This window comes from Botryllus schlosseri, chromosome 5 (genome assembly GCF_051294905.1).
Source record: "Botryllus schlosseri isolate E-star chromosome 5, Bs_hap1, whole genome shotgun sequence".
Classification (NCBI taxonomy): domain Eukaryota; kingdom Metazoa; phylum Chordata; class Ascidiacea; order Stolidobranchia; family Styelidae; genus Botryllus; species Botryllus schlosseri.
The window spans coordinates 12,325,188-12,338,865 of record NC_137240.1 but is presented as its reverse complement, the minus strand read 5'-3'; the positions used below and the strand labels follow the sequence as shown (position 1 = coordinate 12,338,865).

At 40.3% G+C, this 13,678-nt stretch overlaps 1 protein-coding gene across 38 annotated transcripts in view; it reads left to right on the top strand.

Annotated features, from left to right (window-relative positions):
• Positions 1-13,678, top strand: part of LOC145439028 (uncharacterized) — a 39,709-nt gene that overhangs the window by 24,406 nt on the left and 1,625 nt on the right. For all 38 annotated transcript variants that reach the window (XM_080316483.1, XM_080316477.1, XM_080316462.1 and 35 more), the window contains 9 exons: positions 511-668; positions 1,101-1,248; positions 2,811-2,964; positions 4,057-4,232; positions 4,750-4,902; positions 5,740-5,882; positions 5,989-6,125; positions 8,702-8,799; positions 13,326-13,464. In XM_080316483.1, coding sequence (XP_080172609.1) covers positions 511-668; positions 1,101-1,248; positions 2,811-2,964; positions 4,057-4,232; positions 4,750-4,902; positions 5,740-5,882; positions 5,989-6,125; positions 8,702-8,799; positions 13,326-13,464 — 1,306 coding nt within the window. The remainder of the gene's footprint in view (positions 1-510; positions 669-1,100; positions 1,249-2,810; positions 2,965-4,056; positions 4,233-4,749; positions 4,903-5,739; positions 5,883-5,988; positions 6,126-8,701; positions 8,800-13,325; positions 13,465-13,678) is intronic.

The following is a 13,678-nucleotide window of genomic DNA, read 5'->3' as shown; positions in this document are numbered from 1 at the left end:
AAATTTTTGTCAATACATTCACGTCTAATGTGTGGTGACCACAGACCATATACATATTTTATTGTTATTTTGACCCTTCTTTTAGTTCAAAAGCACCAAATCAAGCTAAATTCAACACCCGGGGGCATAACAAGAGTGGGGATTTTGGGTGTCAAAACCTACTTTCAAAATCCTATATTTCTTAGCCAATTCGCAATTCAGCAGCTCGTAGCATTCTGTTGCGTTTGGACTCGCATATTTCATCTCGAGTGTAGTTGACCAAAATTGTCGCTACATTGGTATTTTGGAAAATTTTCAAATTCCTTTTTTGTCAGCCGTGTACACGCGCCATTCAAAATTGGCATGTGTTCGTAGGTTGCTCATGTACACCGCTGTATTATAGCATTGTAGTGCTGTCAAATGACAGGGAACTGTGAACTTTTCATATAACCAAGCATTCGCCTCTAGCTAAACCCAATCTACACTACCTATGATGGCGTTCGGTGCAACCCTGCTCATTTGATTCACCAGGAAGAAAATCGCTCGCCAGATGATTCCGAGACAATCGGGGTATCGGAGGCGCTGACGTTCGGGCAGTTGATTTGCGATTTGGATCTCGACCATTGGCTGAAACTAGATTTGGACTCGTTCATGGAAATGCTGATGGAGATTTCAGATTGTTTCTACAGGTTTGAAGTCGTCTGTTTGCTTCGATGGTGGAGAGAATTGATATGTGCGCTCTCTGATGTGTTTCGTATAGTAATTAGCGTGAAACATCCATCTTGGTAATGCACTTGGCTTATGATTTCAACTCTATTGTTTTCTGATGCATTAGTTTATATTTTTTACTGATATATACTTTTCTCTTGAAACGGTGAGATTCGGGAAGTCATGTTAATCTGACTTACCATTGTGAAGAGGTAAGTGGTAATGTAAACTGTAATGTGTCAATTGAGAGTTGATTAAGGTACTTACGGTACCATTTAGAACACGGCAACTTTCGCTATGCTGAGAGCACCCCTTGCTGCTATATTTGAACTTATAAGGCGTATTTCATTCAGACTAATAATCGTAACGAGAATGAAAGATGCTGTATGACGGTTAAATCTACCCTTTCACAGATTATCGGAAGATAAAATCAATCACATTCGTACACGCATCCACGAGAAATACGGCAGCGACACATCGACTTGGACGGAAGATGTTGTTGCAGTTATAGGACGAATGGTTGCTCTTCTGGATGCGGATGACATTGCGAATATTCCTGAGGTTTGCATAGTTTCAGTCTTACGGGTATCGGGAGTTCAATGCGCAGTTGCATTTTAAAATTGAGTAATAACCACAGCTCTGCAATAGTTTCTAGTTGATCTGCTGATTGACACTAAAAAATATGTTGCATTTCCAATTCACACTATGTGCTAACCTTGACATATACATAGTGTAATTTGGCAATCAAGGTAGCGTAATGGTGGAGCATTCGGCTTATTGATAGGTAGGTCGTGGATTCAATACCAGGCCGGGTCCGACCAAAGACCTGATCAGTAACACTTGTATCCATGGCTACCCCGTTAGCCGCAGAGCATTCCAAGGATAGCATGGAGGCTTGGTACAAGACTTATTTATCCAGCGGTATATGTGGATCATGTATGCATGGTATGCACAGGGTTGTAACCAAGTCACAAGGTTCCCAGTCGCAAGTCAATCTCACTTTTTTGGCTGTGACTCGAGTCAAGTCCAAGTCAGTGAGTAGAGCAGGCCTGGGCAAAGCAGGTGGCCGTGTTTAAGGAGTATCATTTAGGTCGGTCTTATGACAAAAACAAGAAGACATATACACTCGGTCAAAGGAGGGCAAATTTCTGAAGAACTACAGGCTTAGCTCAAGCTGCACACTGCTCGGAAGGCAGCGGTCAATACCATAAGCTTTGTAAAGTATACCGATCACATTTTAATGTATTGATAGAAAAACGCGGATAGGGGTTTAAAGAGAGTTCAAAATGTATGATGTTTAATATTGTTTCGAAATATGACAGCAACTAAATATTATTTTTGGTAAACAACCGCCACTTTCTGATTCCCTAATATCAACACATCCATTGGGCAGCATTTAATAACGGTGTAATTCAATGCTTTCAATTTAGAAGTGAAATTAATACGCTGGAGAATACAGCTAAACTTTTTGACTCGGACCGCCAACGTGTTTTCTACTTCTCATTTGGGCCGCGGAGAAAAATTATTGCCCACCCCTGGGAGTAGGGAGCCGTGGCCGAGTCTTGTGTTTAGTTTTGAGTTTAATCCCGATCAAACCACTTTTTTCAACTCTGCCCGGGTGATATAGAATGGCTGACATTCATTATCTAGTAATTTTCCTCAGTCCTAACAGTTTCTGGTGCTATTTCCAAGTATCAGGACTGAGAGACGAAATACCAATAAATGTGGTGACTTAACTATTCTTCGAAATTACTGTGAAATGTCTGTCTTGGCCGTCCTAGTCTCGAGTCATATGACTTGGTTCGAGTCATGCACAATAACTACATACACGGTTTGACTCGGGTCGAGTCATTTTACACATTTGAAAAAATGACTTGAGTCAAGTCGAGTCAGCAAAAATTATGAATCGAGTCATTACAAACCTGGGTATGCATATGCACAGATCTGTGTGTGTGTACATCATGCGTTGCTAGGCCACATGAGCCAGTGCATATGCCGCAAAAACATCATGGACAACGATAAAAATGTCCCATCCCTATCGTAGCCACAGCTACATGTGTCTTGAAAGTTAAGCTCATCAAAACTATTTTGATACATCAAACAATTCACTTCTTGTTTTACAGGACGTCGCATATGAATCGATGGACTCTATGTCGCCGCCGGAACTGGATGAGAGTTTGCCGGCCCACAAGATGATGAATTACGATGCGGTTTATGGGAAATTTATCGATAGCATCATGTCCCAGAGAGCCCCGGCTGATCGCAGAAGAAGAGAAGGTGGATTATGTAATTGTGTTAAAAGCAGTGGTGGTATTCAAGTAGAAGTAGAAATTCTTCTCAAATTTATACAACTACAAAACAGGGTTGCCAGATTTTTCACAAATTTGGCCCTTTTTAGAGGCAGTTGGCCCCCCAAATAATTCTTTAACCCTTTGTTTTCGATAATTGGCTCTTTTGGAAGCAGTTGGCACATAGTTTTAAACTAGCTGTTTAAATGAATGTCTTTCAGAAATCAAGACTGAAAAGTGTTGTTGGGATGTTGTAGGCGGTGTTGCCGCAGAATTTCACATTTGCTAATGGCCAATGCTTCCTCAAGATGACACTTGAATGCTTCTATTGCCGCTTCCAAGTTATCGCTGCACCTTGATATCAAAACTTGTTACGTGATCTCGTTCATCATCAGCCGGACGTTTAGTGCCTATGACCAAACTATTCGAACTTTTATAACTTATCAGCGAATAGATTCACTTCAAACTCAAGTTGCCATCGACTCACGATATCCGCATTTGCTCGACACCGTCAATCCACTCAACATATACTGACTGTATAGAGACACTACTATACACACTGCATACCTACTACTATATATGCCATTAGTACTGCTACATCGCACTGGTAATAGCACTACGCATATATAATACACAATATTATCAACAGTTGTAGTGGTTTTGATGTCCTACAACAGTATTAACAATATAAATCTGGAATTCCTGGTCACTGACAAAAGGTGTATGGGTAATATTACAACGTTATTGAACAATTTGGGTGTTTTACCCAGTTTTGCCCTTTTTCTCAAAAGCTGTCTAGCAACCCTGGATCAAAACTACCAGGGGCCACATACTTTTTGCAGTCAATCGGTGCTGGCTACTTTACCGTGATGCAGGGGTGATTTTGCCCAGTTGCTATGGCAATCCCTATGGCAGAAAAGGGGTACCAACATATCTCTAAAACACTTTTCACTTTGCGATATTTGAACTGTAAAATGTGAGTAAATATGCCTAGAAAACTGTCAAAATCACTGGATACAGATAATCTTGTTCAACTACATAGGTATTAATATAATATCAAACCTTACTTTTGCTGTTTCAGTAACGGCGCCTACTTACGACGAAATCGTGCTGCTGGGTGCCGGGAATTCTGCGTGGAGCGTGGAAGAATTGGAAGCAATTTCTGATGACGATTTTTCAAACGCATTGTCCATATTGGGTGCTATCGACAAGTGGTCTGACGAGCAACTGTCTGCCTTGTTGAACAAACTGAAATCTGTAAGCACCATGCCTTAACTGTATTACTTAAGAATCAATAAATTGAAATTTTAGTCTTATACCCATTATGTCATATATAATTATAGGTCTTGAGAGCTGGAATGAGAAACATGATCATAACTGTTTTGTATTTAATCATTTTGTAAAAAGTATATGCCGAACTCAGATGATGCTCTCAAAGCTATGTTCAATTGTTCGTAGTGGTGTCGAGTAAAGTTCAGAGATCACGGCCTAGTCTTTACTGTTGGTAAAAATATTTGTGTATCGCTGTAGATACACATTCTACCATTGTACTGCCAACTGGGCATGTAGCGAGGCTTCATAAGTTTGTTGCTATGAATCTGAAATAGCGTATAATTTTAATAGCGTTATTCTTATTTCTTACCGCGAATCTGTTGATGTCAAACTTTTAATATGCATTCGATGTCAAGTAATTTCTCAACACAATGAGCTGAAACTCTGGAATATGATTCGCTATTGGAAGCGGTCTTTTTTAGCCAATCCTTTCCATCTTTAGATTCAAGGATCGCCAGCAACGTGGGACAGTAAAGTGATCGGTGACGCGCAGCAATTACTGATGGGACTGAACGATACAGAGTTGGACAGCCTTGTTATCGATGACATTGAAATTTTCACTCAACTTTCTAACGTCAATTTCACAAGCGAGGAGGTAAAGAATACAATTTTTTTTCGAAGCTAGTACAAATGGACATCTGCACGGAATTTCTAACTATTGACAGCGGAGATTTTGCCAAGCCTAGTTTGCAAATTATTATCAATAACGCATTTCAAAAATACACTCCTATCCACGTTATTGAATAGCCTGTTTCCAGTGAATTTGGCACTTGGTCAATTCGGCTTTAGAAATGTAATAACTATTATCATTATGAAAGCGACGCATCAACATTGTATTACGAGATTCGAAAGGGTATGTTTCACTGAATGTGAGCGTGTATTGTGATATACGGTTCTGCACTTTGTGAATTTGCAATGAGAAATGTAGCAACTATACTTCTTATGCAAGCGACGCGCCAATATTGTCTTATTAAATTTGAAAACGAATAATTCACTGAAGATGAGCATAAATTGTGGTATAAAGCACTTGGTGAATTGGCCTTGAGAAAATATATTAATATTTCACAAATTGAGCTTCAATCTTGGTGATTTCTCCTTGTAGAATTCAGCACTTGGTATGTATTTATTCATGTAATCGGTTGAGGGTTAAGTTGTAGTTAGTTGTTAAGATAGGGGCTGGATATGATTAGGATTAGGTGGTGCTGAGCCCAGCCCAAGCCATCATTCAAAGTTCATGTACTTTTCGAAACTGTAGTGAAAATTCAAACAAAAAACAATTCTAATTCTCTAATTCCTTACCTGGTAAGCTTGGGATCTCATCTTTAAAAACGCGAAGAGAAGGGGCTCCAGTATCGGGAAGTGTAGGTTTGCAAGGAGCTTGATATGAATTGTGTCTTGTGTAATGTGAATGAAAGTTGTCGCATATCTCCAGAAATACATGCTGGTGGAGGGCTATTTGGAAGGGGCCAGCACTAGACTGTCCGCGTTAACGAGCAGCGAATTAGCGGGATTCAATTCGGTCGCTTGCGGTATCGAAGTGTCGGAATTCGACATGGTCAACGACTCTGTGATAAAGTGAGTGAGTGCGGTCGGAGGCCATGGTTTTTGCTTCCATATGGGGATCGCTACTTCCAAGTGACTAGCCACGATGACTATTTTTACCTCGTCTGTTTGAAATCAGGTCGGCTATCAAGGATCTCGGCGAGTTGAATTGCTTCACGCAGGATCAGTACGATTTCCTGAAACGTGTCGCCGTATCGGGTCTGGACTCGCCAGTGCCAAGCGCCCCGGCATTGAACGAAATGGGTTCAATCGCGGGTGAGTGTTTGCTACAAGTTTTACGTACTATATTATGAATGCGAGCCATTCTATATCACGCAAGTAAAGTTTAAAAAAGTGGGTTGAAGCGTTGAAGCGGACTGAACTCTAAACTGAGCAGTGAAAATAATGACTCGGACTTGGACTTGATACGGTGGTGAATTGTAAATGAATCGAGTCAAAATTACAAAAGTCTACTTGACTTGTGACTTGGTTACAACCCTGCTCGCAGCCTTTTACTTGATTATGAATCAAATCTCTTGGATACTCGTACTGTATCATACTCACTATCTACATGGTAGCCCTGATGAAAAGAAAATTTATAAATCATTTGCAAATGGTTTGTCACGTACTATAGCCAGAGCCAAAAAGTCCTACTATGTTAAACTTTTTGAAGAACACAAACATGACCCGAAGTCAATGTGGAATTCTATCAACAGTCTGATCAATTTGAAAAAATACAAGGAATCCTTTCCAACTAAAATACGATTAGAAAATGGTGATATGACCTCTGACCTTGGTGAGATTACAAATTTATTCAATGTCTACTTTTCCTCCATTGGGTCCAAATTAGCAAATGCCCTACCAAATCTGTCTCCTAATACCTCATCAAGCTGCAAAACTCTACGGTGTTCACAACAATCTATTTACCTGAGCCCCTGCTCTGAACCTGAAATGCTGAGCACTATTGCTACCTTAAAAAGTGATAAGTCGTGTGGTATGGATTCTATTCCACCTAAGTTACTAAAGCATGTTGCTTATCTAATTGCCCCGCCACTTACCACATTCTTTAATTTCTCTATATCAAATGGTATTTTCCCATGTCACCTTAAGCAAGCAAAAGTTGTGCCTGTCCACAAGAAGTCGGATCGCCTCATACTAGGCAACTATAGACCCATATCAGTGCTAAATTCTATCGCTACGGTGTTTGAAAAAATCATGTATCAAAGATTTTTCGATTTTGTCACGAGAAACGCTATCATAAGCAATAACCAATTCGGATTTTTAGCTAATAGAAACACATCTCAAGCTCTAGTTGACCTTACTAGCAGACACGCCAAGCTCATGGATCAAAATAAGCCATCATGTTGCATCTTCCTCGATATAAGCAAAGCTTTTGATTCAGTATGTCATTCCATCCTCATAGAAAAACTATATTCGTACGGTTTCCGTGGGGTTGCCAGAGACCTAATTACCAGCTACCTATCCCAACGCAAACAATATGTCAGTATAAATGAATCAGTATCAAGATGCAGCACTATAACATATGGGGTCCCACAAGGGTCAGTCTTGGGTCCGTTGCTATTTCTTCTATATATTAACGATCTATATCGCGCAACATCTTTACAAAGTGTGCTATTTGCTGACGATGCTTGTTTTTCTGGACACGCAAACTCCACAGAAGAACTGAAGTACCAAGTCTCCCACGAGCTGAAAAAAATTCACTCGTGGATGACGAGAAACCGCCTCACAACAAACCCTGATAAAACTCAAATCATCCTTTTCCTTCCTCCGCGAATCCGCACCCAGCCAACCTTTTCCATTCCTTTCGGGAACTGCACTATCCTTCCTACTGAATCAGTCCGTTATCTTGGCATTCAAATAGACAACAAGTTGTCATGGAAACATCACATCTATCTCGTCACCTCTAAATTATCTCGGGCCACCGGTATTTTGCATAGGCTAAAAAATTTGTTATCGCGTAATGGTCTGCGGTCGATATATTTTTCAATCTTTCATTCACAATTACAATACTGTGTCAGTGTGTGGGGTCACACCCATTCTACATATCTTAAGCCCATTATCACTCTCCAAAATAGTGCTATACGGGCACTAAGTGGTGTAGGTCTTCGTCGTAGATTGCTGCCAGAATACAAAAAACTTGGTATTCTGAGAGTGACAGACGTCATAAAATACGAAACAGCAAAAATGATGCACAATATCTTCCATCATAATAGATCCTTCTTCGACAAACATTTCACTACTTTTGCCTCGGTACACTCGCACTTCACTCGATCTGCCTCATCTAATGGTTTGTTACTTCCGCGTGTAGATAAATCGTCCTCCCAGAAAAGTTTCTATTATATTGGTGCCGCTACCTGGAACTCTCTACCAGAAGACCTCAGAGATTTGCCCGATCATCTATTTAAAAAACGTTATCGGAAATATATATTAGATAAGTATAATTGATAATATGCCGATTTTGCAACTACTGTCTAATTGTTGGAAAGTACCGTATAATCTACTCTATTGACCCTTTTCTGCACTGCTGTCTTGAAACTGTAATATTTATAGCTCGTGTATCCTTGTTGAATTTTTTTCTCTACTTTTCTTGTAGTTTTGTATACTTATTGTCATTTGTTTTGTGCCATTGAATATAATGTGTATACTCCTTCAGGTGGCGACTGTGTACTAAGGCCTTGCGGCCCCTCGTCGTCATCCTGGTCCGTACCGGATTTTCACTGGTGTGACAAATAAAAAAAAATGATTGATTGATTGATTGATGCTCAGCCCTACTCGGGGTGTCTTGGCATGTTCGATATCTGTTTTAAAAAGCCATGTCTGCCGTTGTTTAGCCGGACTGTCTGCTGAGGATTTGTCAGCGCTACCCGTCGACGCCATTGAGTTCATCAAACCCATCGCTTTCTTCAACATTGATCCAACCAGAATACGGGTAAAGTGACGAGACGTAATGATATTCTTTTATTTGAACGCCACATTGCCTGGTATTTGCAGCGAACTGTTGTGCAGTGTTAGCAATTGTTTTTTTGTTATATTTATTTTCACCGTGCGCTGCTGTGAAATTGATGTTCATGATTCGTTTATTTGTAATTCGTTGATGGCATTCTGGAACATCGGCTGCTAACCTTTCGCCGGCTAACCTTTCACCCAGGCTTTGAAAAAACTGTCACATTAAATTTTCAAGACCGACCACAAACAGTAGTTCGGTTATCTCGAAAACTAGATACAACAATTGGACATTATACAAGAAGGGTTATGTCAGGAATGTGACAGTTTCCTAAAGATATGGGTCTTGGGCCTCCGTATTGCTCACCGCATACCAAAATAGATATTTATCGTGTGGAAATTAATCTTGTGGAGCGATTTTGGATTTTGTATTGTGCCAAATCCACCGGACCCAATCCTATAGCCGTACCTGATATCTTGATATTGAAAATATTTATAACTCAGATGAGATGTAATTGAGTACTATGTACTGTATGCGATTTACTTATAGTCATTTACATTGTATGCGTTAAAGGGGCACTGCACTCAAAAAATGATGTGGTCTCAAATTGAAGGGCAAAATGAAAAAAAAAATTTGGCCGCAGCCGTTTTCTTCAGAACGCCACTGTAATGGAGCTGCAATTTATTGAAATTTCCAGAAACACATCCGGCTGCAGCTGTCGCGGCTCCGGGTCATTTCTTAACCCGTTACATGGCACGATGACTTCATCGTCGCACTTGCTCGACGCGATTAGGCTGTCGCGCAGAGGAAGAACTTTAGATAGTTGTCAGTCGATGTTATGAAGGAATCATGCCTTGCACACCAAGGCGGCGCTGAACGTACGGTGTTAAGTCAGGAGGATTTGTGTCTGGAGCTTGTCATGACTCTATAGTATTTGCCAGTTGACTGATACTGAGATGCCATACAGTTGCATATTGATGCAAAGCTATATTGATACAGCTGTCATTTTCAAGATGTACTAATGACTGCACAGTGCACAACCTTTGGAGTAGTGGTCTTGTGGAAGAGACAGACACAGTATATTTTGCATCATTTACCCATGGCATAGCAACTATCTTGATACAGTCCAGTTTACTACAAGTTCAAGACACAGATGTATAGATAGTCAACACGAAAATATCATTATTTCATTCTCATCAAAGTTACAATATTGTTGTGTATCGTAACATTGTTGTTCTCAGTTTCACAAACGAATCTTTCTGTCTCCATCAGTTCAGTCATGCAATTCCTTTGACACGTAGATAACGTAAAATTTGTTAAAATTATTAATGGTATGGAAGATCTTGTTGATGAATGAAATTCTGATGAAGATACAGATGTAGAAGATTTCGATATCACAATATTTGGTGAGAGCCTGCCGTATCAATTCGAGCCACAATATTCAGAGGAGGAATCCGCCCATCTTGTTGCAACTCTAGAAGCACAAACTCATGTCTCTGATAAGTATTGCACCTGTGTTTCTTGAATGCAATTTATCAATCTCATTGCATTGGTCAAAGGAATCGTCAGAAAACCAACCTGAGTCAACTTCGGACACTTGACAATGAATGGTGCGGTTGCTTGAACTGTCCATGCATGCCAAACCGTCTGCTGCAGGGAAATGCAACAAATAATGGAGCTTCTGACAGGATGCCCTTGCCAGCCTGCATTGTGACTGCTATAAGGCAAAAGTACCCTAGTGATGATGGACTGTATGTCGGTTTCAAATGGCCGATAGAAAACGAACTGTGATTGAGAAAACTGCAGCTCTGCTATATGGCTGTTTGCATTCTATATTCCACCAATGGCTGCTGTGCCTGATACATCACTACTTTGCTCACTCGGTATTTATTAAAAATTCAAATTCAATTTTATAATAAATAATAAAAGAAACATCCGAGGACTATATAGCCAGGGTATTACAACGGGTCAGTCAGACAGTGGAAGAATGCCAACATTCTCATTGTGGTCCAGGACGGCCAGTTTGATTCGTGCAATAAAAATTACCAGTATGTTTGAACAGAGTCATCTGCTCCAAATCCCGGATAAAACTTTTGTTTTCTATCGAAGATTTCAATGCTTTGAAACTAGGAGACCCACAATGCAACCATCTGGTTCTTAGGCACGCACTGATCCCCAGTCAAAGTGCCATGGCTGCAGGAATATGTCTCCCCGTCAACTGTCCACTCTTGTTCGCCGGTGATGTTATGCAGCAGAGAGATCCATCTTCTTTTTAGCACTGTAAATGCATATTGGTATATAAAAAGTTCCTAATATATGATGTCAGACATAGTTGATATGTATACTTACACTGCTATCTTGACCACAATGCTGACAGCACCAGCACAAGTGATTATAGTGATGCTTCTTGTCCATAGTAGCAAGTCTTCCATACCTTTCTTCTTACCCAGAGACACCAACTTTTAGTCCTGAGAAATGGTTAGTCAGGCAAAAGAAGTTCAAATAATAACAGTATTCAGTTACCTTTGCAGACATGCCACACATCAAACTGGTGATTGATTGATGGATATGGCACTAAACCACTGTCGTCTTGTGCAATTTCAGAAGGAATTTTATGAAGAGTATACGATGCATCATTCCTTTTGACTTCACACGATGTAACGGCACAACTTGTCGATGTCATTGCAGCTTTTAATAATGTCAATGTATATTCTATATACTATTACGAAGACTCTGGGTAGAGCAAGACAATACCGTAGACCAGTGCTTTTCAACCTTTTTGAGCTCCATTCGCACTTTTTTTTAAAAACAATTCAATTCGCACCAGCCAGCTGGAATTTATTACACAAGAAGAAAATGAAAAGCTTATCATTTTTGTATTTGTAGGGCTTCCTGTAGGTACAGAGCGTCATTATTTCACATTCAGCGTATCGTATTGTTGATTAATCAAATACTAAAATCACTGCAGTAGAAAAATCACAGATATCGTACTTCCGCTGTTCTCAAGGTGTTCGCTGCTTTTTCTGGGGGTATCGTGCAGTGATTTCTTTCGAAGCTTAAAGGGCGAACCCATGAACAATATTCACTCGCAACAATATCACTTTTCCACTAAATCGACGTGTTATGTCATCGCTATATGAATGTGTGCCGAAATTCCAATACTTTGCATTCTAATCAACACTGTCATATTTTGGATTCGGGAAAGGAGGACACTTATTCAAGATTTTCAGAAATAGAGTAGTTGATCAAGTAGAATCCTGGAAAATGGTAGAGTTTTCAGACTCCGTTGTCGGTCGACTAAAAAAAAACAACTTTCCAGCTCAATTCCGGAAATACAGTTTTTCTTTCACACTTAACATTGGTTGACTATTTGGTTGAAATTATTTTCATTCGTACAAGTACGAACCGTCACACAGGTTGAAAAGCACTTTATGCTGTAGTCGTTTTTCGGGATAACAGTAATTTCTTATCCACAACACGAATACCAGCAGTCAGGGTTCCCCATGAACATGACAAAATTCATGACATTCAAAATTGGTGTAAGGTTCGGGTACTGTAGGAAAATTCATCATCCCTAACCGAAATCCAACGGTACACAAACCTAACCTGAACCCACAACTCCGCAGCTGACCCAAAAACATATATTCATTATATTGTAATCTTACTATTCCCCAAGCCATAATTTTACGATACCCTCAAACCCTCATCTTATGATTCTCCAACCTGAATGCGAAACCAATTATGACCGCTCTAAATTTTGAAATGTTCAGAGGGCACACTGATTGGTGATGGTAATGTTTTATACATAACATAAGAATAGGACATGATCTATTTCTGACCTCAAGAAATAGAATACACAAGGCCCGATCAAGAGAAAAATCTCCTGACTGAACAATGTTGTGTGAACATGAACATCGTCCGTGGAACGGCGTATCTACACCACCTTGGCGTGTGAGACATATTTCCTTCATAACATTGGCTGACAACTATCTAAAGTTCGTCCTCTGCGTGACTGCCTAATCGCGTCGAGCAAGTGCGACGATGAAGTCATCTTGCCAAGTAACGGGTTAAGAAATGACCCGGAGCCGCGACAGCTGCAGCCGGATGTGTTTCTGGGAATTTCAATAAATTGCAGCTCTATTACGGTGGCGTTCTGAAGAAAACGGCTGCGGCCAAAATTTTTTTTTCGTTTTGCCCTTCAATTTGAGACCACATCATTTTTTGAATGCAGTGCCCTTTTAAGAGAGTCACTTGGATTCTCTGCTTACATTGATAGATTGATATTATTAGATTTTGTCATGGAATATTGATTCAGTTGCGATGCCGTGTTGAGGTTGTGGCTTAACGCATTGACATGTTTCACTATCGCAAATTATGCGAGGCACACTTGTAGAATGCCATTCAAACAATATAATTTCTTCAGCCAGCCACCCTGTACCCTCCTTATTGATACTAGGATGTCCAACAGAATCTTGTTAATTTGTCTAACCGTATTTGTGCTACGTTTTCAGGACGGACTCAACGTGTCGCAAATGCTTGCAGCCGGTATCGGAAACATGGTGGCGTTCACCTCCGATCGTGTTTTCAATCAGCTCACTACGGAGCAGCAGAGCGCTGTCAACGAGTCGCGTGTGAAGCTCAGTGAAGAAGGTAAATTTGTTCAAATTTGTACGCAGTGTACAGTTTCGTAATTTGATAAAGACCGGGGTAGTTTGCGAGAACTTTTCTGGAGGCAGCACAGCAATACTGATGGATTATGATTAGGGATGTACAAAATACAGTACCTGACAGATTCGATTTCGAGTATCTGCTTACCCCTGCCCAATAGTAACCTACCTTAGAGATCCATCCATTGATACAGGAC